This window comes from Musca vetustissima, unplaced genomic scaffold (assembly GCF_032173495.1).
Source record: "Musca vetustissima isolate MV318-11 ecotype Yass unplaced genomic scaffold, APGP_CSIRO_Mvet_v1 utg4038, whole genome shotgun sequence".
NCBI lineage: Eukaryota > Metazoa > Arthropoda > Insecta > Diptera > Muscidae > Musca > Musca vetustissima.
The window spans coordinates 141,898-167,174 of NW_026875075.1; the positions used below are offsets into that span (position 1 = coordinate 141,898).

The 25,277-nt window shown below is 35.3% G+C and overlaps 1 protein-coding gene across 1 annotated transcript in view; it reads right to left on the reverse strand.

Annotated features, from left to right (window-relative positions):
• Positions 1–23,891, reverse strand: part of LOC133337598 (adenosine kinase-like) — a gene marked incomplete at its 5' end in the record, with an annotated part of 125,406 nt that extends 101,515 nt beyond the window's left edge. The window contains one exon of the mRNA XM_061545809.1: positions 23,875–23,891. Within this exon, the coding sequence (XP_061401793.1) occupies positions 23,875–23,891 (17 nt within the window). The remainder of the gene's footprint in view (positions 1–23,874) is intronic.
• Positions 23,892–25,277: the final 1,386 nt, after the last annotated feature.

A 25,277-nucleotide genomic window follows, 5' to 3' on the forward strand; every position in this document is an offset into this window, starting at 1 on the left:
AAAGTTTTCAAAAAATTTTCAAATCCGAAAATTAAATTTCAAAAAATTTCCCGAACAAATAATTATAATTGTCCCTGTGTAAAAAACTACTGCTAATGGAATTTGTTGTCATTTACACTTGGCCTTTAGACGACGATGTCGTCGTCGTCGAAGCAGAAGAAGGAAGGACTGAAATGAAATTTGTTTAGCACAAAACAATTGCATGCGGATGACAAACGCTTAACCCTAATGGTAATGACAACTGCACAAAGCAACAAAAAATTATTTTAGTAGTTCACTTAGAAAATGTTCCCAGGATGAGTATGAATGGGTTTTACAAAGCTGCAGCTGAGTTCTCAAATCCCCAAACCCCTTGGGTCCTCTCCTCTCCGAAAGTTACAGCACTCTGAGCATCGAGTTAACAATAAAAATAAACAACAACACCGAAAAGGACACACTTACAAAACTAAATAGTGCATCAGTTGCAGTCGAGGAGGATGGGGGGCTGTTGCAAAACTTTGTATCCCTGCAAGTGAGCTGCACTCAAAAAATATTGTCACTGCGATGAGCTGAGTTGAGTTCAACAATTATTGTTGTGTATTGCCTTTGTTGTTGCCATTGTTGCTGTTGTAGTGGCACTTTTAGCCCAGGCAAGGACTTGACTGCAGGTTTTTTTGCTTTTGTCGGAATTCCGAAAAGTTCTGCAATAATATTTAGTCTGACATGCAGGTTATATTTTATTTGTGAAGCTTCATCTTCAAAAAGAGACAGAGAGAAGTGCGGCTGCTGAGGTGAGTTCGAAATAATTAAATGTAAGTTTTTGTTTTATTGTTGTTAAGACCCCCTCCCCCTCCTATTTTGGGTTTAACTTATATGAGAACAAGTTGAAAGTTTTATTTTATAAATAAAAATGTTGGATTTTATTCAAACGAAAAATAATAATAAAAAATAAACTTTATTTACAAATGCAGTTGAACTTCTGTAGTTATTTTTATTTGGCAGGAATAAATTCGAAGTTAAGGGTGCGTATAAGTGTTGACAATATGTATACGCACCATGAGAACTATAGGTAAAATATGATATGAATATTTTATCCAGACACCAAATAATGTGAGGATCTTTAAAGGATATTTTCTAATCTTCCCATGAGACATAGATTTGTAAAGGCGTCGATAAAAGATATTTTAACGAATATTTTTTCTGCTTTCCTATAGGAGCAGATTTTTACAGAATAATTTTCCTGGCAAAGAATGACTTTCTAGAACCTGGATGCGTATAACTAATATTAATATAGTACATGGTGGCGTATGAGTGCCGACGATACGTATACGTCAATGTGTGGATTTGAAAAAAATATTTTAAGGTTTAGATTTTGAAGGAAATTAAGATGTAGATTTTTAAAGAATATTTTCCCCATGATTCCTATACGGCGTGGATTTTAAAAGAATGCTTTTTCTGAGCTCCCTATAAGGCATAGGTTTTTTAAGAATAGTATTTCGAAACTCTAGCAAGGTGTAGATTTTTAAAGAATATTTTTTCGAGGCACCAACAAGGCGTATATTTAACAAAAAAATAGTTCCTGACCTTTCTGTAAGGTGTAGATGTTTGACGATTTTTTTCTGGTCTTCCTATAAGGCGTAGATTTTTAAAGAATATATTTTCCGACCTTCCTATAAGGCGTAGATTTTTAAAGAATATATTTCCGACCTTCATAAAAGGCGTAGATTTTTAAAGAGTTTGTTTCTGGCCTTTCCATAAGGCGTAGATTTTTAAAGAGTTTGTTTCTGGCCTTTCCGTTTTTTAAAGAATAATTTTTGTAAGGACCAGCAAAGCGTAGATTTTGAAAAAATATTTTTTCAAGACAACAGCAAGCCGTAGATTTTCAAAAGAACATTTTTCTGACCTCCTATGAGGCTTAGATTTTTAAAGAATATCTTTCTGATCTTCCTATGAGTCTTAGATTTTTAAAGACACATTTTTATAGCTTCCTATAAGGCGTGGATTTTTAAAGAATATTTTTTTCGCGACACAATCAATTAATTAAAAAATTGCAAACAATAATTGTCTAGAACCTGGATTCGTATAACTAATATTAATATAGTACAAGGTGGCGTATGAGTGCCGACGCTACGTATACGTCAATGCGTAGATTTTTCAATAATATTTTAAGGCTTAGATTTTGAAGCTCTCTACAAGGCGTAGATTTTAAAATAATATTTTTCTGAGCTCTCTATAAGGTGTAGTTTTTTAAAGAATAAAGAATAGTTTTTCGAAGGACCATCAAGGCGTAGATTTTTAAAAGAATATTTTTTTCCAGGCACCGTAGATTTTTAAACAAAAAAATTTTGAAGAACCAGCAAGGCTTTGATTTTTAAAGAATATTTGTTTTCGAGGCACTCGGAATTAATTAAAAATGGCAAAACAATTATATTCCTAGAACCTGGATGCGTATAACTAATATTAATATAGTACAAGGTGGCGTATGAATGCCGACGGTACGTATACGCCAATGCATGGATTTTTAAATAATATTGTAAGGTGTAAAGGGTTTTTAAGAAATTAATTAATCGAATTTGAAAGAATATTTTTTTGGCCTTCTTATAAAGTGTGGATTTTTTCCTGATATTTTTCTGATCTTTCTGTAAAGCGTAGAAAGTATTCTTCTGAGCTTCCTATAAAGCATGCATTTTTAAAGAATATTTTTTCTATACACCAGCATGGCATAGATTTTTTAAGAACATTTTTTGAAACAACAGCAAGGCGTAAATTTTTAAAGAATATTTTCTCCGATCTTCCTATAAGGTGGGAATTTTCAAAGAATATTTCTCCAATCTTCCTATACGGCGTAGATTTTTAAAGAATATTTTCACTGATCTTCCTATAAAGTGGGAATTTTCCAAGAATATTTCCTCCGATCTTCCTATAAGGTGGGAATTTTTAAAGAATATTTTTTCGAGGCACTCGGAATTAACTAAAAATGGAAAAAATATATATTTCTAGAACCTGATACGTATAACTAATATTAATGTAGTACAAGGTGGCGTATGAGCGCCGACGCTACATATACGCCACCGCATGGATTTTAAAAAAATATTTAAAGGCTTAGATTTTGAAGGAAATTAAGACGGAGATTTTTTAAAGAATATTTTCTCCGATCTTCCTATAAGGTGGGAATTTTCCAAGAATATTTCCTCCGATCTTCCTATAAGGCGTAGCTGTTTAAAGAATATTTTTTCGAGGCACTCGGAATTAACTTAAAAATGGAAAAAATATATTTCTAGAACCTGATGCGTATATGTAATATTAATGTAGTTTAAGGTGGCGTATGAGCGCCGACGCTACATATACGCCACCGCGTGGATTTTATAATAATATTTAAAGGCTTAGATTTTGAAGGAAATTAAGACGGAGATTTTTTAAAGAATATTTTTTCGAAGACCCACCTAGGTGTAAATTTTTGAATAATATTTTTTTCGAGGCACCAGCAAGGCGTAGATTTTTAAAGAATATTTTCTCTGTACATACTTTAAGGCATGGATTTTAAAGGAATATATTTTTGAGCTTCTTATAAGGTGGGAATTTTCAAGGAATATTTTTCCTGGGCTTCCTAAAAGGCATAGATTTTTAAGGCCTGGATTTTAAAATAATATTTTTCTAAACTCCGTATGAGGCGTAGATTTAAAAAAAATATATATTTCTTTGAAGCACCCAGCAAGCCATAAGTGCGTATAATTAATATTAATGTAGTTCAGGGTGGCGTATGAGCACCGACGCTACATATACGCCACCGCGTGGATTTTAAAATAATATTTAAAGGCTTAGATTGTGAAGGAAATTAAGATGTAGATGTTTAAAGAATATATTTTTGGAAGACCCACCTAGTTTAAAATTTTGGAAGAATATTCTTTCGAAGCACCAGCAAGGCATAGATTTTTAAAGAATATTTTCTCTGAGTTTCCTATAAGCCATGGCTTTTTTAAACAATATATTTTTGAGTTTCCAATAAGGTGGGAATTTTCAAAGAATATTTTTTCTACGCTTCCAAAAGGCGTAGATTTTTAAGGCCTGGATTTTAAAATAATTTTTTTCTTACCTTCTTATGAGGCGTAGATTTAAAAAAAAAAATATTTCTTCGAAGCACCCAGGCAGGCCATGAGTGCGTATACTTCATATTAAAATTGTCCCTTGTGGCGTATGACTGTCGACACCACGTATACGCCTTAGTTTCCCCGCTTTACAAAAGTGTAGAGAACATTTGTGCGTGTTAACTAAACTAAATGACTTGTTAATTAAATAATCTGAGCTGAAAATACGACAACTAAGTAGAAGACAATCTTATTATCTCCGATAAAAAAAAATCACCTGCCTTTGCCAGAGGAATTTTGTGCAATGCCAGTGATTGCATTACAAAAGCAATGTAATTGAGGTATCTCGTTCTCTCTCCTCCTGAAGGATGACAAACTTTTCAATTACACCAATGGCGATGAACTTGCAAATGGCCTACTTAAAATGTGATACTGCTACTGAGAACTCCTCCATTTAAGAGGCTATCAATTACGGGGGAAGTTTTTCATTTTTAATTACAATGATTTGCAGGAAAAAAGAAAAAAGTCCCATTTCCTTGGCGGGAATTTTTCAGGAAGGAGCAGAAGAAAAATTATTTTCTTCGATGTATTTTCGTTTTAATTAGATGTGAAGTTTTTTGGGATGTTTTGTGGAATTCATTGGAAGTATTACCTGGTTGTTCTATATATTTTTTGGAAGCCCAAGAGAAGCAACAAATGGAACTCATATGAGTGTAAGTGATGAAACCTTTTTGGAGAGCGATAAAATGTGAAACACACCTTCTGCCCTTGCCTTGTTTGCTTGCCTAGCCTGCTCCTGCCTGAGAGCAAGGAACCCTGCAAGCTGCTGATGCCGCCTTTAATTTGAATGTCATTAAAGGAAATGTAGATCTCTTCTCCGATACTGGGCCCCAAAGCCTAAATTGAAGTTTATTAACGAGAATATTGTTTTGCTTGTTTGGAAAAATGTTCGCCGGTTTTTTTGTGCGTTTTTCAAATGTCATGTGAGTCCCAGCCAGGGTGTGAGGCAGCTAGACGAATGTTGTGCCAAAAAATCGAATCAGAAATTTGCCACTCCATGAAGCATAAGAAAGATTCATATATTTTCACACAGATGCCATTCACTGCTTAATGAAATCCCGAACATTATTAAATTTAAATGCAAAATAGATTTTCTCAATAAAGTTCCGACGAAAAATTTGAGAAAATTATTCAGCCTTACATATGTGAGAAATGAAAAAAATTAAAATGCTGTAATTAAATGCCTATAATTTGTTTTGGGGATATTTGAATTTTATTTTTTAATACCCTGCTCTTAGGCATTTCATTATTTTGAAGTGTCGAGAAGGGGAGAGAGAGCCCTTAAATTAATGGCAATACTTTTTTCGGAATTGATATGTGAGTACGTGTGTGTAATTAAAGCAGCAAACAAGTGGCGGAATATGTTAAATATTTTCTGAGAATAAATTTAGAAGAAAAACCCGACTTCAAGTGTGTGTGTGTTTCATTCAAAGGTTAAAGGCCAAAGAAAATATTTTTTTTCACCCCCTTTCATTTCAGGTTAAACTTTGATCTGTCATATATGAAAAGTACGACATGGTAGCGTATGATTAATTTTAATACTGATGGGCGTATAATTGTTTCTAAAATTTTAACAAACAAAAATTAAGTATACGCAGGAGAGGCCCTAAGTAGCAAAATATTAAATTAATATTTATGAAAAAAATCAAGGTCTTCCCCAAAAAGTGAATTTAAAAAACAAAAAATATTTTCTAGGTACCGAATAAGGCTTGGATTTTTTTTTTGAGAATATTTTTCTGACCTCCCTATAAGGCGTAAATTTTTTAAAGATTTTTTTTTTCTAGGCACAAGCAAGGTTTAGATTATTAGTGAATATTTTTTGTAGACACTAGGAAGCCGTAGATTTTAGTGGAATATTTTTTTCCCAAGCTCCCAACATGTCGTAGATTTTAAAAGAATAAATTTTCCCCAATGGTATGAGTGCGTATAATCGATATTAAAAATTAACGCTGGTGGCGTATGAGTGTCGACACTACTCATACTTAAAATTCGGGATTTTTTAATGAAGATTTTCGAGTCACCAGCATAGCGTAGATGTTTAAAGAATATTTTTTCGAGGTTCCAAACAAGGCGTAGATTTTTAAAGAATATTTTGTCTAGCCTCTAAATAAGGTGAAGATTTTTGAATTTGGTACTGGTTGCGTATGAATATCGTCACAATGTATACGCCTCAGTTTCCTGTATACAAAATAGGCGTGGATTTATTAAAGAATACTTTTTCGGGTCACCAGTAAGGCGTGGATTTTGAAAGAATGTTTTTGGGAGTCTCCAAACAAGGCGTAGATTTTTAAGGAATATTTTTTCGAGGCACCGACAAGGCGTAGATTTTTAAAGAATATTTTTATCGAGGCTCCAAACAAGGCGTAGATTTTTAAAAAATATATTTTCTGAGCTCCCTATAAGGCGTAAATTTTTGAAGAATATTTTTTCGAGACACCAACAAGGCGTAGATTTTTAAAGAATATTTTTTCTAGCCTCTAAATAAGGCGAAGATTTTTGAATTTGGTACTGGTGGCGTATGAATATCGTCACAATGTATACGCCTTAGTTTCCTGTATACAAAATAGGCGTGGATTTTTTAAAGAATATTTTTTCGAGGCTCCCTATAAGGCGTAGATTTTTAAAGAATAATTTTTGGAAGGACCAGCAAGACGTGAATTTTTAAAGAATATTTTTTCGAGGCACCAGCAAGGCGTAGATTTTTATAGAACATTTCTTCGGGTCACCAGCAAGGCGTAGATTTGTAAAGAATATTTTTTTCGAGACATCAACAAAGCGTAGATTTTTTCCTCCTAGAAAGGCGAAGATTTTTAAAGAATATTTTTTCTAGTCTCTATTTTTTTCTAAATTTTTCCAAACACCCAAAAAATTTTATTTGGTACTGGTGGCGTATGAATATCGCCACAATGTATACGCCTCAGTTTCCTGTATAAAAAATAGGCGTGGATTTATTAAAGAATATTTTTTTCGAGGCCCCAGCAAGGTGTAGATTTGTAAAGAATATTTTTTTCGAGGCCCCAGCAAGGCGTAGATTTGTAAAGAATATTTTTTTCGAGACACCAACAAAGCGTAGATTTTTTCCTCCTAGAAAGGCGTAGATTTTTAAAGAATCTTTTTTCTAGTCTCTATTTTTTTAAATTTTTCCAAACACTCAAAAAATTGTATTTGGTACTGGTAGCGTATGAATATCGTCACAATGTATACGCCTCAGTTTCCTGTATAAAAAATAGGCGTGAATTTATTTAAGAGTATTTTTTCGAGACACCAGTAAGACGTGGATTTATAAAGAAGATTTTTTCGAAGTACCAACAAGGCATAGATTTTTTTAAGAATATTTTTTTCGAGGCACCATCAAGGCGTAGATGTTTAAAGAATATATTTTCTGAGCTCCCTATAAGGCGCAGATTTTTAAAGAATAATTTTTGGAGGAACCAGCAAGACGTAGAATATTTTTTCGAGGCAAAAGCAAGGAGTAGATTTTTAAAGAACATTTTTTCTAGTCTCTATTTTTTCCAAACATCCAAAAAATTGTATTTGGTACAGGAGGCGTATGAATGTCATCACAACGTATACGCCTCAGTTTCTTGTATACAAAATAGGCGTGGATTTATTAAAGAATAGTTTTCGAGTCACCAGCAAGGCGTAGATTTTTAAGAAATATTTTTTTCGGGGCACCAGCATGGCGTAGATTTTTAAAGAATATTTTTTCGAGGCTCCTAACAAAACGTAGATTTCTAATGAATATTTTTTCGAGACACCAACAAGGCTTAGATAGGCGTAGATTTTTAAGGATTTTTTTTTCCAGACTCCTAACAAGGCGTAAATTTTTAAAGAATATTTTTTCTAGACTCTAAATAAGGCGAAGATTTTTGAATTTGGTACTGGTGGCGTATGAATATCGTCACAATGTATACGCCTCAGTTTCCTGTATACAAAATAGGCGTGGATTTATTAAAGAATATTTTTTCGAGTCACCAGCAAGGCGTAGATTTTTAAAGAATATTTTTCGAGGCTCCAAACCAGGCGTAGATTTTTTTTTGCCTCCTAGAAAGGCATAGATTTTTAAAGAATATTTTTTCGAGGCTCCAAACAAGGCGTAGATTTTTTTGCCTCCTAGAAAGGCGTAGATTTGTAAAGAATATTTTTTTCGAGGCCCCAGCAAGGCGTAGATTTGTAAAGAATATTTTTTTTCGAGACATCAACAAAGCGTAGATTTTTTCCGCCTAGAAAGGCGAAGATTTTTTAAAGAATATTTTTTCTAGTCTCTATTTTTTTCTAAATTTTTCCAAACACCCAAAAAATTGTATTTGGTACTGGTGGCGTATGAATATCGCCACAATGTATACGCCTCAGTTCCCTGTTTACAAAATAGGCGTGAATTTATTAAAGAGTATTTTTTCGAGACACCAGTAAGACGTGGATTTATAAAGAAGATTTTTTCGAAGTACCAACAAGGCATAGATTTTTTAAGAATATTTTTTTCGAGGCACCATCAAGGCGTAGATGTTTAAAGAATATATTTTCAGAGCTATAAGGCGCAAATTTTAAAAGAATAATTTTTGGAGGAACCAGCAAGACGTAGAATATTTTTTCGAGGCAAAAGCAAGGAGTAGATTTTTAAAGAACATTTTTTCTAGTCTCTATTTTTTCCAAATTTTTTCCAAACATCCAAAAAATTGTATTTGGTACAGGAGGCGTATGAATGTCATCACAACGTATACGCCTCAGTTTCTTGTATACAAAATAGGCGTGGATTTATTAAAGAATAGTTTTCGAGTCACCAGCAAGGCGTAGATTTTTAAGGAATATTTTTTTCGGGGCACCAGCATGGCGTAGATTTTTAAAGAATATTTTTTCGAGGCTCCTAACAAAACGTAGATTTCTAATGAATATTTTTTCGAGACACCAAAAAGGCTTAGATAGGCGTAGATTTTTAAGGATTTTTTTTTTCTAGACTCCTAACAAGGCGTAAATTTTTAAAGAATATTTTTTCTAGCCTCTAAATAAGGCGAAGATTTTTGAATTTGGTACTGGTGGCGTATGAATATCGTCACAATGTATACGCCTCACTTTCCTGTATACAAAATAGGCGTGAATTTATTGAAGAATATTTTTTCGAGTCACCAGCATGGCGTAAATTTTTAAAGGATATTTTACAAAGACCAGAATAAAGCTAAGATTTTTTAAGAATAAGTTTCTAACCTTCCTATGTGGCGTACATTTTTAAATAAAAACTTTTCGGATCTTCCTATAAGACGTCGATTCTTAAAGCATATTTTTCTGGCCTTTCTATAAGGCGTCCATTTTTATATTATATTTTCTCTGAGGTTCCAACAAGGCGTATATTTTTAAAGAATATCTTTCTAACCTTTTTTAAAAAAAAAAAAAATATTTTTTCGAGACGCCAGAATTCTAGAGAATAATAATCGAATCCCCCAATAAATTTTAGTTGGTTCTGGTGACGTATGAATGCCGACACTACTTATACGCCTCAAATTCCAGGTTATTTCTTAAAGAATATTTTTCTAGTACCCATTAAAATCGCGGGCTTTAATATTTTTTTTACAGGCACCAAATAAGACGCAGATTTTGAAAAAAAAAATATTTTCGACCATTTTCAAAAAATTTCAGATTTTTAAAGAATGTTTTTTCTAGTCACCTGCAAAGGCGTGGAGTTTTAAAGAATATTTTTCTGACCTTCCTCTAAGATTAAGATTAGATTTTTAAGGAATATTTTTCCTGGGCTTCCTATAAGGCGTGAATTTTTAAAGAATTTTTTTTTTGAAGAATTTTTTTTTGTATTTAAAGAAAAAAATTTTGGGGTACCAACAAGGCGTAGACTTTTTAAAGAATATTTTTTCGAGGCACCAGCTAGAAGTAGATTCTTAAAGAATATTTTTTTCCGATGCACCAGTAAGGTGCGTGTGATAACGACACTATGTATACGCCACTGTTAATAGAAATTAATGATTTATTTATTAATCGAATTACCAACCAGTAAGGAAAGTAGTAAAGTCGGACGGGGCCGACTTATGATACCCTTTACCACTTTGGGTATATTCAACAGATGAATCCTAACAGACGTCGCTTTTTTAAAGGACCAGTAAAATGAAATTGGGTCCATAAACATGTCATTCTGCAACCGATACAAAATTTTTCATTTGGTCAGATATAGAAGCTATATCTAAATCTGAACCGATTTTCATGAAATTTAACACACATCGTTCTAGACTTAATTCAGTACACTACGCCAAATTTCGTGCAAATCGAAGGATATAGAGGGATTTTGGTGCACTATTTACCTAAAATCGGCCGAAAATATATATATGGGAGCTATATCTAAATCGGAACCGGAAAGTCACCACTGATCAGTCTATACTCAATTCAGTACGATATGCCAAATTTCGGGCAAATCGAAGGGTATAGATGGATTTTTATTTACCTTAAATCGGACGTATATATATATATATATATATATAGGAGCTATATCTAAATCTGAATCGATTTCCACGAAATTCAACACACATCGTTCTAGACGTAATTCATTACGCTATGCCAAATTTCGTGCAAATCGAAATCAGATTTAGAGGGATTTTGGTGCATTATTTACCTAAAATCGGCCGAAAATATATGGGAGCTATATCTAAATCGGAATCGATTTTCTCGAAACTCACCACTGATCATTCTATACTCAATTCAGTACGCTATGCCAAATTTCGTGCAAATCGAAGGATATAGAGGGACTTTGCTGCACCATTTACCCTAAATCGGCCGAAAATATATATGGGAGCTATATCTAAATCTGAACCGATTTTCACGAAACTTAGCGCGCATCATTCTACACCCAATTCAGTACCCTGTGCCAACTTTCGTGCAAATCGAAAGATATATAGGGATTTTTGTGGTTTGATTTATTAAAAAATCTATTTTTCCAAGGTACTCATAAAGCTTGGATTTTTAAAATCTGTTTTTTTTTCTGAACTACCAACAATACATGAATGTTTAAGAATTTTTTTTCTAGGTACTCAACAAATCTCGGATTTTTTAAAAATTCTAGCAATCAGCAAGGCATGGCATGCGTATAATTGATATTAAAATTGTCACTGGGGGCGTATGTATACCGACACTACGTATACGCCCCAGATACAGAATTAAGCCCCAGATACCCAGACTTCCAACAAGCCTTGGATTTTTAAAAAAAAATATTTTTTTAACCCTTCATAAAGCTTAGGATTTCAAAATCAAATTTTTTGGGGTTTATAAAAAATATATTTTTTTTTTGAAACCGCCAACAAGCCAGGGATTTATAAAAAAAATATTTTTTTAAAAATATATTTTTACCAAATATATCCTCCATGACAATTATCCTCGTCCCTCCTTCATCTCCAACTAAGCCCTTGTTGTTCTCTCCAATTAAAATATCCATCACTTGTGGCCATTTGCCTTGTCTCCATTATCATCGTCATATTCATCGGCATCGGCAGCATTGGCATTGGCATCGGCATCGGCATCGGCATCATAGTCATCATTGACAGTGAAGCCTTTTAATTGCATTAAAAATCAATTTCAATTTGTTGTAGCTGTTGTTGATGATGTTGTTGTTGTTGTCATCTGAATCCCTTTAAATAAATTGAATTCAATGCAAATGTGTGGGTGTTTGTAGTCACATATATGTGTGAGTGTGTGTGTTCACTCTCATCACTTCTTTAGCCACCATAAGGGATTTACACAGAATTGATTGAATGATGATGATGGCCAATGCATCGATGCCTGCATCATATCATGGATCAAGAGTCCAAGTGATGCTGATGAGGCCGATGACGATGATGTTGGTCGGGACAAAGTCACCACATGTTGCATATGATGTGGGATGCAGAATGCATCAAGTGTGATGGAAAAGGATACTGGATAAAGCATCAGTAGTAGCCCTCGGGCCAATGCAGTCAACTGGTGTCTCATTTTTGGGGGCGAATGTGCAACAGATATGCCCGAAGGCCTGAACATTATTGATGACGATGGTGGTGCTGCTGATGATGATGGCATTTGCGAAGATGGTGTTGGTGATGATGGACGATGATGATGGCATTTTTCCCACCTCCATCTCCATCCACAAGTGTTTGCCGATTCTGGGGCCTGACACCATTTCGATACAAATTCTATAATGGGAAAATCAAATGAACTTAATGTGTGGCAGATAGGCTGTGTGTATGTGCCTATGCATGTGTGTGCATGCATACATTTATTGTATTTGTGCATACAATTACAATGCAATTGCATCTTGTAATTGTGTGTGTGTGTGTTTGTGTGTTTATGTGATTTTTTTTTTATTCTCTTCTTGTTGTTGTTCATTCCTGCGGAAACAACAAACAGGCGCCAATTGAATTAAGGTCAGTTTTTTTGTCGAAGTGATTTCTGAGCAGAGGTTTTTTGTCCTCGCCTGCGTATCAATCAGGCTTTGCAGAAATTCAGCATCGCTAATGACATTGTTCGAAAATTGTCGGCACAATGGAAAATTAAATTGGCGTTAATGTGTTAAAGGATATGCGGGAGTGTTTTTTTTTGCATTCGAAACAAAATAAAAAAAATCGGAAAAGCGCCCACCAGCGCTCCAGCACCGAAGTACTGTACCAATTGGAGAGCATGCAGAAAGCACACTCTCCCCTTGGTGAGGGGCGAAACCACAACCCCCGCGAAGCTCCCCAGGGGGCCGCACCAACTGTCAGGCTGGATCAACAGATCCAGGAGCAACTGACACCCGCGGTATGGAAAACCTCCGCTCAGGCTCGAGACCGAGGTCTCTTCCAGTCCAGACGCACGTCCGGGCTGGTATCCCAAAACAACAATAATCAACGACGATAACCGCAGGTGGCAAGGAAAAACCTGGCCACAAGCAGTGACAAATACACAAATCACAAACAATTAACATGCTGTCCTCACGGACTGCACCATAGGGCCCCAACGGACCGCGGCATCGGACATCACAACACAAACAATGAACAAAACTGCCCTCACGGACAGCCTACACTACATCCACAGGACGAGTGAAGCACATGAAGTGGACACTGCCCGAACCACCCACGATGCACAAACAACCGCAGGCAGACCGTAAACCACCTACAACTGCAAACAACCGCCGACAACCGCACCAAGACCAGCACCGCCACCCGGTGCACCTACCCACCACCACCACCCGGTGCAACCAAACCACCCAACTGCAAGGGGGCTATATACGAGGACCACCTCCACTGCCACCAAGTACTGCCCTTCTCCTAAATGCTTCACGAGCAAAACTACTTAAACAACTAAAGGTCCGATCGTCTTCAAGTGCCCTACTGAAATCCCACCCCGCCCCTCCATTCGATATACCCATACTTGCTAAATCTCTAATATCATCATAGTAACAGCATTCCGTCAGTATATGCTTCCAGTCCTCCGTCATCCCGCACCCACATAAATCCGTCTGGGCAAGGTCTCTTTTATGCAGAAAAGCATTAAGAGAGCCATACCCCGTCAGTAAGAAACCAGTACTTAAGCCTAAGGGAAAGTCTGACCGGTCCACTACGAACGTTGCGTCACGAATAAATTCGTAGGTCACCCTCCCTTTGTCACTGTTCGTCCACCTAGTCCTCCACCTATCAACAACACAGTCCCGAAGGATTGTGCTGTACCCCGCCTACTCTCCCCATCCACCAAATCAGAAGGCCTGAGCCAATCATCCTCATCCAACCCTAGCCCTACATCTCACTTCAAGATCAAGCGGCGCGTCGCGGCGCCAAGCAGCACTTGCAACGCCTCTGTTGAAACAGTGCGACACACTGGCAAGCACGCTAACATGACGACCCGCTGACACGAAAGGAGCTTTCTCTGCCCGAAGACAGAAGAGGCAGTTCTGTACCATATAGGTGCCCCATAAGTTGCGCAGGCAACAAAAAGCCCACCATATATGATACGTACGCGGATGCGGACTGATGGTCCCAACGACCATTGTCAGCTTCTCTTAGCGTATACGTAGTGTCGGTATTCATACGCCACCAGTGACAATTTTAATATGAATTATGTTGGTAACTTAGATTCTTAGGAATCTAGGCATTATTGGAGCCTTGGAAAACATTTCTTTATAAATGTACACCTTATTCGGAACCTGGAAAATAGCCATTTAAAGAACAAAGACTTATTTGATGGCTTAAAGGAACTGTTTTTAAAATTCACCCCTTGTAAGAAGCTCAGATTTTTTTTCGAAATCCAGGCCTTGTTAAATGAGAAAAATATTTAATATTTAAATCCGAAGGTACACCGTAAGTGTTCCTGGATTTTGTTTTTATAAATACGAAAGTTGTTGAGAAGCTGAAAAAAAATTCTTATAGATCCATGCATTGTAGGTAGTTGAGTACCTTGAAAAAAAAAAGATTTTTAATAAATCAAACCTTTTTGGTAATTCGATTTAATAAATAAATCATTTACTTTTATAAACAGTGGCGTATACGTAGTGTCGGCAATCATACGTCACCAGTGACACGCTTTTAATATCAATTATACGCAATCATACCTTGGGTTACTTCGATTTTTAAAAATCGGCAGTTTTTGGAAGGTCAGACAATTTTTTTTTTAATTCACACCTTGTCAGTGGATTCAAAAACCTTATCTTCTTAACCAGTGAGCGGAGCAGTATAGTCGGACGGGGCCGATCATACGATACCCTACACAACTACCACGGAACTCTAACTTTCTGCGATTGTTTGTTCCGAACCTATTTCGTGCACCCTCTTGCCCGATTAGATGTCAACAGCACATCTTCCTTACTCTGACATATATTCCGAATATTACTAATATTTAGTACAACCCTTCAAATTACTTGTACAGATTCCCTTCACCGTGAGTTGTGTTGTGATGTTCGGCTTATAATTGGGGCCTTATAGATCGACTCGAAAAAAAAACACACAAAAAATTAGTTTTCGGTCCACTTTATCCCAAAATTATTATCCGATCATCACCGAAAATTATAGGCATTATCCTTGACCATAACTAGAACCCCATGGAACATTTCAAAGCGATCAGCGCTATATTTCCGCCCTCTAGTATGGTAATGGGTTGCTAAATAATATCTGAATACGTAAGCACCTGTAAATATTTAAGTGTAACTCCCACATCCGATTACATACGACAATATAATTGGTATCAATTTGTAGGTCAGCCACTCCTCCTGGACATACTATTAACTTCTCGGCTCTATGTCCTTCAGGAGTAAATATAAACGCTATAGAATACAAATTTTGTCATTTTCACACAAAAGTCAGGGTCCATTTAACCCGCTAAATATTGACCGATCTTTATCAAAACATGCATGCTTATTCTTTGGCCCAATCCCCTTCTTGTAAAAATTCGAGATGTTTGGGCCATAATTGCGGCCTCTGGAGCCAACAGAAAATCAGACAAAAATAAAGTTTTTGGTCCATTCCATCCCCTAAATATTAACCGATCCTTAACAAAAACAATAGGGGTCTTCATTGGCTTCTTCATCCATAACTGTCGCCTGTATCGTGTTTACAAATTGTAATGGACGGACGGACGGACGGATACACATGTCTAGAGGTGGGTCTGGGACCAATATTTCGTTGCACAAAGCTATAATACCCTGACAACATTTAGGTATGTCAGTAAAATATTAATTAAAAATTTACGTCTTATAGAAAATCATGAAAATATTTATTAAAAATGCAAGCAAAAAATGTTTCTTATATATCTAAGCCTTATTCGGGTCTTGGTAAAATATCCTTTCAAAAAATCTACGCCTTTCTGGTGCCTCAAAAAATATGCTTTAATAAATCTACGACTATTTTGTATACAGGAACTGAGGCGTATACGTTGTGATGACATTCATACGCCCCGCAGTACCAGACATAATTATTAGGTGCCTGGAAAAAAAAATATTCTTTAAAATTCCATGCCATTTAGGAAGGTCGGAAAAAATTCTTTAAAAATATATGCCTTGCTGGAAGCTCAGAGAAAATATTTTATAAAAATCCATGCCTTATAAAAAACGGTCAGAAACTGTGCCTTTCAGGAATGTCAGAAAAATGTTCTATAAAAAATCCACACCTTATAGGAAGCTTGGAAAAAATAATCTAAAAAAAATCTAAGCTTTATTCGGGGCTTGGATAAATATCCTTTAAAAATCTATGCCTTGCTGGTGCCTCAAAAAATATTCTTTAATAAATCTACGACTATTTTGTAAATGGGAAACTGAGGCGTATACGTAGTGTTGACATTCATACGCCACCAGTATAAACCACAATTAATTGGGTGCCGGGCAAAGTTATTCTATAAAAATCCACGTCTTGCTGGGGTCTAGATAAAATATCATTTATCCTTCAAGCTAGGCTTTTAAGCTACAAAAAATATTCTAAAAAATATTCTACAAAATTATATCCCTTTTTTCAAGAAATGTTATCTCCAATGGCCTTTCCTGCGTATACTTCATTTGTATTTGTTGATATTTCAAAAAAAATTATACGCACCTTAGTATTAAAATTAAGCATACGCTACCATGGCTTACTTTTCTTTTACGATATATCAAAGTTTAATTAAAAAGTATATAAAAAGGAAAAAAAAAATATTTTCCGGCCTTTAACCTTTGATGAAGCAACACTCGAAACCTGTTTCTTCTAAATTCATTCTCAGAAAATATTTAACATATTCCGACATTTGTATGTTGGTTTTAATTACACACACATTTATATATCAATTTCGAAAAAGTATTGCCATTAATTTAAAGGATCTCTCTCCATCTCGACACTTCAAAATAATGAAATGCCTAAAGGCAGGGGATAAAAAACAAAAATTCAAATTTCCCCCAAATCCAAATTATAGGCATTTAATTACAGCATTTTATTTTTTCCAGTTCTCACATATGTAAGGTTGAATAATTGTCTCCGTCTTCTTCGTCGGGACTTTGTTGAGAAAAGTAGATTTGAATTTATATTTAATAATGTTCGGGATTTCATTTAGCAGTGAAAAACATCTGTGAAAAATATATTTTTTGCTATGCTACATGGAGTGACACATTTCTCATCACATTTTTGGGCAGACATTCGTCTAGCTGCCTCACACCCTGGCTGGGACTCACATGACATTTGAAAAACGCAAAAAAAAACGGCGAACATTTTTCCAACCAAGCAAAACAATATTCTCGTTTATAAACTTCCATTTAGGCTTTAGGGGGCCAGTATCGGAGAAGAAATCTACATTTCTTTAATGACATTCAAATTAAAGGCGGCATCAGCAGCTTGCCGGAGTCATTGCTCTCAGGCAGGAGCAGGCTAGGCAAGCAAACAAGGTGGGCAGAAGGTGTGTTTATCGCTCACAGAAAGGTTTCATCACTTACACTCATATGAGTTCCATTTGTTGCTTCTTTTAGGCTTCCAAAAATATATAGAACAACCAGGTAATACTTCCAATGAATTCCACAAAACATCCCAAAACTCCGCATCTAATTAAAACGAAAATACATCGAAGGGGAGAATTTTTCTTCTCCTCCCTCTTGAAAAAATCCCTCCAAAGAAATGGGAATTTTTTTTCCTAAAAATCATTGTAATTAAAATGAAGACTTCCCCGAAATTGATAGCCTCTTAAATGGAGGAGTTCTCAGTAGCAGTATTATATTGTAAGTAGGCCATTTGCAGGTTCATCATCATTGGTGTAATTGAAAAGTTTGTCATCCTTCAGGAGAAGAGAGAGAGAGATACCTCAATTACATTGCTTTTGTAATGCAATCACTGGCATTGCACAAAATTCCTCAATGCAAAGGCATGTGAATTTATTTATCGGAGATAATAAGATTGTCTTCTACTTAGTTGTCTTATTTTCAGCTCAGATTTTTTAATTAACAAGTCATTTAGTTTAGTTAACACGCACAAATGTTCTCTACACTTTTGTAAATGGGGAAAGCTAAGGCGTATACGTAATGTCGGTATTCATACGACACAAGGGGCTATGTTAATATAAATTATACGCACTCATGCCTTATTGAAAAATATACTTTAAAAGGACACGCATTATAGGAGCGACAGAAAAAATATGCCTTGCTGTTGCCTCGAAAAAAATATTCTTTAAAAATCTACGCTTTTTTGGAGGACCGAAAAAAATAATCTTTAAAATCTACGCTTTTTGGGAGCTTCGAATTACTATTCTTTAAAAATCTACGCTTTTTGGGAGCTTCGAATTACTATTCTTTAAAAATCTACGCCTTATAGGAATGTCAGAAAAATAGTCTTTAAAAATTCCGCTTTATAAGAAGGTCGGAAAAATATTCTTTAAATATTTACGCCTTATGTGAAATCCAGAAAATATTCTTTAAAAATCCCCGCCTTATAAGAAGGTCGGAAGAATGTTCTTTAAAAATCTACGCCTTGCTGTTGCTTCAAAAAATATTCTTTAAAAATCTAGGCCATGCTGGTGTGTAGAAAAAAATTCTTTGCATATCCATGCCTCATAGGAAGCTTAGAATGCATATCCATGCCTCATAGGAAGCTCAGAAAAAAATTCTTTTAAAATCTACACCTTATAGAAAGATAAGAAAAATATTCATGGAAAACCCCACTCCTTATATGAAGCCCAGGAAAAAATCCTAGTCTTATTAGAAGGCCAGAAAAATATTCTTTAAAATTCTATGACTTAATTTCTTTAAAACCCTACGCCTTTAAATATAATAATATAAATATAAAAACCCACGCATTGTCGTATACGTAGCGTCGGTACTCATACGCCACCTTGTACTATATTAATATTAGTTATACGCATCCAGGTTCTAGAAAGTTATTGTTTGCCATTTTTATACCTTACACGACTATGTTGTCAGGGTATTACAGCTTTGTGCAGCCCCAAAAGTTTGTAACGCCGCAAAATATTGGTCCTAGACCCACCTTTAAGTATACAGATCGTCATATATCGATTAGCTGAATCGATCAAGACATCTGTATCCGTCCGTCCATACGTCTGTCCGTCCGTCTGTCCATTATAATTTGTAAACACGATACAGGCCACAGTTATTGATCAATCTTCACGAAATTTTGCCTATAGGATGGGTCCTTTCAATGAAGACCCCTACTGTTTAGGGGATGAAATGAACCAAAAACTTTATTTTTGTCTAATTTTCTGGTCGTTTCAGAGGCCACAATTATGGTCCGAACATTCCGAAATTTTACATGGAGAAGGCGATTGGGCCAAAGAATAAGCATGCCTGTTTTCACAAAGATCGGTTAATATTTAGCGGGTCAAATGGACGCTGACTTTTGGGTGAAAAATGAAAAAAAAATTGTATTCTATAGCGTATAGATTTACCCCCGAAGGACATAGACCTGAGAAGTTGATAGTATATACAAGAGGAGTGGTTGAACTTTAAATCGATACCAAATATATTGTCGTGTGTACTCGGATGTGGGAGTTACACTTAAATATTTACAGGTGCTTACGTATTACGTATATTATTTAGTAACCCATTACTACACTAGAGTGCGGAAATATAGCGCTGATCGCTTTGAAATGTTCCATGAGGTTCCAACGCCTATATTTTTCGGTGATGATCAGATAATAATTTTGGGATGAAGTCGACCGAAAACTTATTTTTTTTGTGTTTTTTCGAGCCGATCTATAGGCCACAATTGAAAGCCGAACATCACAACACAACCCACGGTGAAGGTCAAGAGAGTACAAATATTGCCCAAGATCAGAATATAGAACCACACAAAGTTAGATTTTCGTGAAAGTTGTGTAGGGTATCATATGGTCGGCCCCGTCCGACTACACTGCTCCGCTCACTGGTTTTAAAATATACACCTTGTAGAGAGCTTCAAAATCTAAGCCTTAAACTATTATTTGAAAATCCACGCATTGACGTATACGTAGCGTCGGCACTCATACGGCACCTTGTACTATCATAATATTATTTATACGCATCCAGGTTCTAGAAATACAATTTTTTGCCATTTTTAATTAATTCCGAGTGCCACAAAAAATATTCATTAAAAATCCACTCCTTAACTTAGAAAAAATATTCTTTAAAAATGTACGCCTTGTAAAGGCTTCGAAGAAATATTCTTTAATAATCTACGCCTTGTTGACGTCCATAAAAAAATATTCCTTAAAAAATCCACGCATTGTTGGTGCCTTGAAAATATTGACTTTAAAAATATATGCCTTGTAAAATTTTGAAAAAAATATTCTTTGAAAATCTATGTTTTATTGGTGACCTGAAACAATTTTCTTTAAAAGTCTACCCCTTACTGGTGCATCGAAAAAATATTCATTAAGAATCTTCAGTATTTTAGGAGCTTCGTTTTTTTTCTTTAGAAGTCGACGCCTTACTGGCAAATCTGCAAAAGTAAGCAAAATCAACCCAAAATGGCCAGGATATTTTTTAGCAACATTTTTGTCCACTTAAAACGATTGTTTTTTATTTTAAAGTAATTGCTATCATCAAAAAAACTCGCCGGATTTTTTTAAGGACTCTCCGCCCATTTAGATTTCATATTTTATTAGCATGTCCTTTCACCTTCTACTTTGCCTTCTCGTCCCACTTTATGGCTTTTTAAACATCTTTAGCAAATTACTTGCCATTGCCCATTTTGAAATGACGATGAAATATAGATGTCAAAGCTAATAAAAATAAATTGTCATAGTTTTTTTTTGTAGCTGCTACTGTTGTTGTTATTGTTTTATGACACTTTATTGTGTTTCTTGTCGTTGTCATAAATTTTCTCTTTTTTTTTGGTTTTATGACCAAGGACTGCTAGGACTAAGATTTCATTTCATTTGTAAATATTTTATTACCTAGCTTTCAGGATGGCAATCGGAAAAGAGGAAAATAACTCTGCGATTCACCTTCCTTTTAAATTTCTTACAAGGTGATGCATTTACTCTTTGGCACGCTTTCGATGGAAGGCTGTGAGGAGAGAGAGAAAGGAATTAATATTTAATTTATATAAAAAAATTTAGAAGAAAATAAAATTTGGTAACAGGAATTGGGAACGGAGTTGAAAATATATTACAAAATTTAAAAAGAAGTAAATAATTGTATAATGGTATTTATGGTATGCAATTTATTATGCGTATACGTGCTGACAGTACTCATACGACCCTGGGGCAAATAGATTTTTTATCTGTTATGTTCGTATTGTGGGTACCGTGGAAAATATATTTTTAGAATGGGAGTACCTTTCAAATAATATTTTTAAAATATATGAAAAAACACGGCGTTGTTGGAGTCTCTGTGAAGGGGTCGATTTGATCCGGGGTCAACTAACTATCCGCTGTAAGGGTCAAAATTGTCCTCATTGAAAAAAAATCAAAAACAAAATCTTTGAAAAATATGAATACTTTTTAAGAAGTCCTGTAATCATCATTATCCTGACATGTTAGGTATCCGATATATTAGACAATATTAAATACCATACTGCGTGGAATATTTTTGTGGACCATCGTAACCCTCTATCACCACTGTGAGACGTTTTTGATTCTATTATATTGAGATGACTTTTAAAAAGGACGTCAGTCGTTGTTATTGTGTCATTTTTCGCATTGGACATATTTGGCAATATAAAGGACCACACTGCGAGGAATATTTTTGTAGAACATCGTAACCCCCTTGCACCACTATAAAGGGGTAATTTTGGTCCGAATTTCCGAAAATTAGTGAAACCCCTATTACAATGGGATTTGTGACTTTTAAAAAGTATGTCAATCCTTATTATCCTGCCATTTTTTGATACAGGCCATGTTTGGCAATATTAAGGACCACACTAGAGGGAATAATTTTGTTGACCAATATAACCCCCTAAAATCACTTTCAAGGGGTCATTTTGGTCCATTCCAACGAAATATACACCAAAATTCAATTTTAAGGGAAATGGGTGTTTTTGTTATCTCATTTTTCCTTCTGATCCTTTCAATTTGGGTTATGCTGCTTTTTAGCAATATTGTTCCTGGCTTAACAGAGAATATTTGTGTCGAAGATATTAACCCTTTAGATACCTGCTGTTAGGTTCAAAATTGTCCTCATTTGAAAAAAGGTAAAAAGTCGAATTACCTTTTGATACGTGCTATAATCTTCAATATCTTGACTTTGTAGGTGTTCGACATGTATGGCAATATTAAGGACGATACTTCAAGGAATATTTTTCTAGACCATCATAACCCTTTTGCGGCACTCTAAGTAGGTCATTTTGGGTCCCATTTTCGAAAATTTGCGAAATTCCTATTATCTTGAGATTTGTGTGTTATAAAAAGCACGTCAATCGTTATTATCCTGCCATTTTTGATATTAGACATGTTAAGTAATATTAAGGACCACACTAGGGGGAATAATTTTCTAGACCATCGCAACCCTCTACAATCACTTTAAAGGGATCATTTTGGTTCATTCCCCAAAAAAACCGCACCAAAATTCCATTTAAATGCCAACGGGCGCTTTTGGAATTCCGGCTTATCCTTGAGATCCTTTCAATTTAGGTCAAATCTGTTTTTGGCAATATTGTTCATGACCAATCAGGGAATAGTTGTGTCAAACATATTAACCCCCTAGTTGCACGCTGTGAGTACCAAAATGGCCTTCTTTTAAATATATTCGTTAAAAATCTAGGTATCTTTTGAGAAGTTCTATAATCTGCAATATCCCGACACTTTTGATGCTCGACATGTATGGCAATGTTAAGGACCATACTGCGGGGAATATTTTTGTAGACCATCGTAACCCTCTAGGGCCACTTTAAAGGGGTCATTTTGAGGGTCAAAATGACCTCCATTAAAAAAAATTAAAACAACTAGGTACCTTTTGAGAAGTTCTATAATCGGCAATATCCCGACACTTTATGTGTCCGACAAGTTTGGCAATGTTAAAGACCATACTGCGATGAATATTTTTGTAGACCATCGTAACCCTCTAGCGCCACGTTCAAGGGTTCATTTAGAGGATCAAAATGGCCCTCATTAAAAAAAACCCTAAAAATATAATTACATTTTGAGAAGTTCTATAATCTGCAATATCCCGACACTTTAGATGTCCGACATGTTTGGCAATGTTAGGGACCATACTGCGGGGAATATTTTTGTAGACCATCACAACCCTGTAGCGTTACTTTAAAGGGGTCATTTTGAGTATCAAACGGCCCTCATTAAACAAAACCTTAAAAAATCTAGTTACATTTTGCGAAGTTCTATAATCGGCAATATCCCGACACTTTAGGTGTCCGACAAGTTTGGCAATGTTAAAGACCATACTGCGATGAATATTTTTGTAGACCATCGTAACCCTCTAGCGCCACGTTAAAGTTGTTATTCAGAGGGTCAAAATGGACCTCATTTAAAATAAACCGTTAAAAATCTTGTTACCTTTTGAGAAGTTCTATAATCTGGAATATCCTGACACCTGAGATGTCCGACATGTATGGCAACGTTAAGGACCATACTGCGGAGAATATTTTTGTAGACCATCAAACCCCTGTAGGGTCACTTTAAGAGGGTAAAAAATTTTCTCCATGTCAAAAAAATCGATAAAAATCTAATTACCTTTGAGAAGTTCTATAATCTGCAATATCCCGACAGTTTAGGTGCCCGACATGTTTGGCAATATTAAGGACTATACTGCGGGGAATATTTGTGTAGACCAACGTAACCCTCTAGGGCAACTTTAAAGGGGTCATATTGGGTCCCAATTCCAAAAAAAATATATTGAAAACCCTATTCCATTGAGATTTATGACATTGTTTAAGATTCGGGCTTGGAAACAATATATTTTAAAACCCCCACGTCAATAATTATTTTAAAAAAATACTTCCCCAATCCATGTGTATGTATGTATGTATGTACGTCATTGCTATTTTTAGCCAGTCTATAATTAATAATGTCCATGTATTTAGTGGCCGTTGAATGTGTGTGGTATTTGTTTTATTACCATTATTACGCTTTTCACTTGCCTAGCAGAGAGAGAGGTAGAGGAAGAGAGAGTTTGCTCTCTCTCTCTCTCTTTATGCCTCACTTAACTTGAACGTGTCTGGCTTTAATTCCTAGAAATAATAATAATTATTATTATTACAAAAAGTTATTAATACCACGTTTAATGTGAATGAACGTGAGTGTTATTTTTCACACTCACACACAGAGGCACACATACACATACTCATACATTTATATATATGAGTATACCCAGCGACAGTTTTCCCAGTAACACTTTAGTTGTTGTTTTTATTTTATTTTGTTCTGTGTTTGTTGTTGTTTCTTTTTCTTCTGTCGTTGAAAATTCCTGGGGGAGCTTATCAACACTTCCACTTTGTTGCCCTTTTAGCCATTCGATGATGCATTTAATTGATTTTTAACTGGAATCCGCACACACACACACACACAAAAACAGTTATTGGCTGACACGTCTCACTAAACATTGCAGATATCTAACCGATGGATGATAGCTCGACAGCAAGAAAACAATCTCAGTGGAAACATGTCAGATAATATTGTTATTAAAAAAATTCCTTCATTGATATGAGGCAAAAACTATTTCTTGTGGCAAAGGAAAAAACACATAGAAAGGATAAGGAAACCACTCTTGAGGAATGCTACAAGGAGTGGGGGGTTTTAAAAATTTAATTTTTTACAAAAATATTTTTTTAGGCAATCATTACAAAGTGTATCTCAATATCATAATATTTTCTACACTTTTTGGAAATTGGACCAAAATGACCCCTGTAAAGAGGCCGCAGAGGGTTATGATTGTCTACAAAAATATTCTCCGCAGTATGGTCCTTAATAATGCCACACATGTCGGACACCTAAAGTGTCAGGGTATTGCAAATTATTGACCGTCTCAGAAGGTATTTCGACATTTTAATGATTTTTTTTTTAAATCGGGACCATTTTGACACTCACATCGGGTAGCTATAGGGTTAATATATTTTACACAAATACTCTCTGTTGTATCAGGAACAATATTGCCACAGACAGGTTTTACCAAAATTAAAAGGATCACAAGGATCCGCAGGGTTTTTAAACGCGCCTATTTTCACTTAATGTAATTTTGGTGTATGTTTCTTATAAATGAACCTAAATGAGTTTTATGGTGTTCGTAGAGGGATATGATGGTCTACAAAAATATTCCTCGTAGTATGGTCC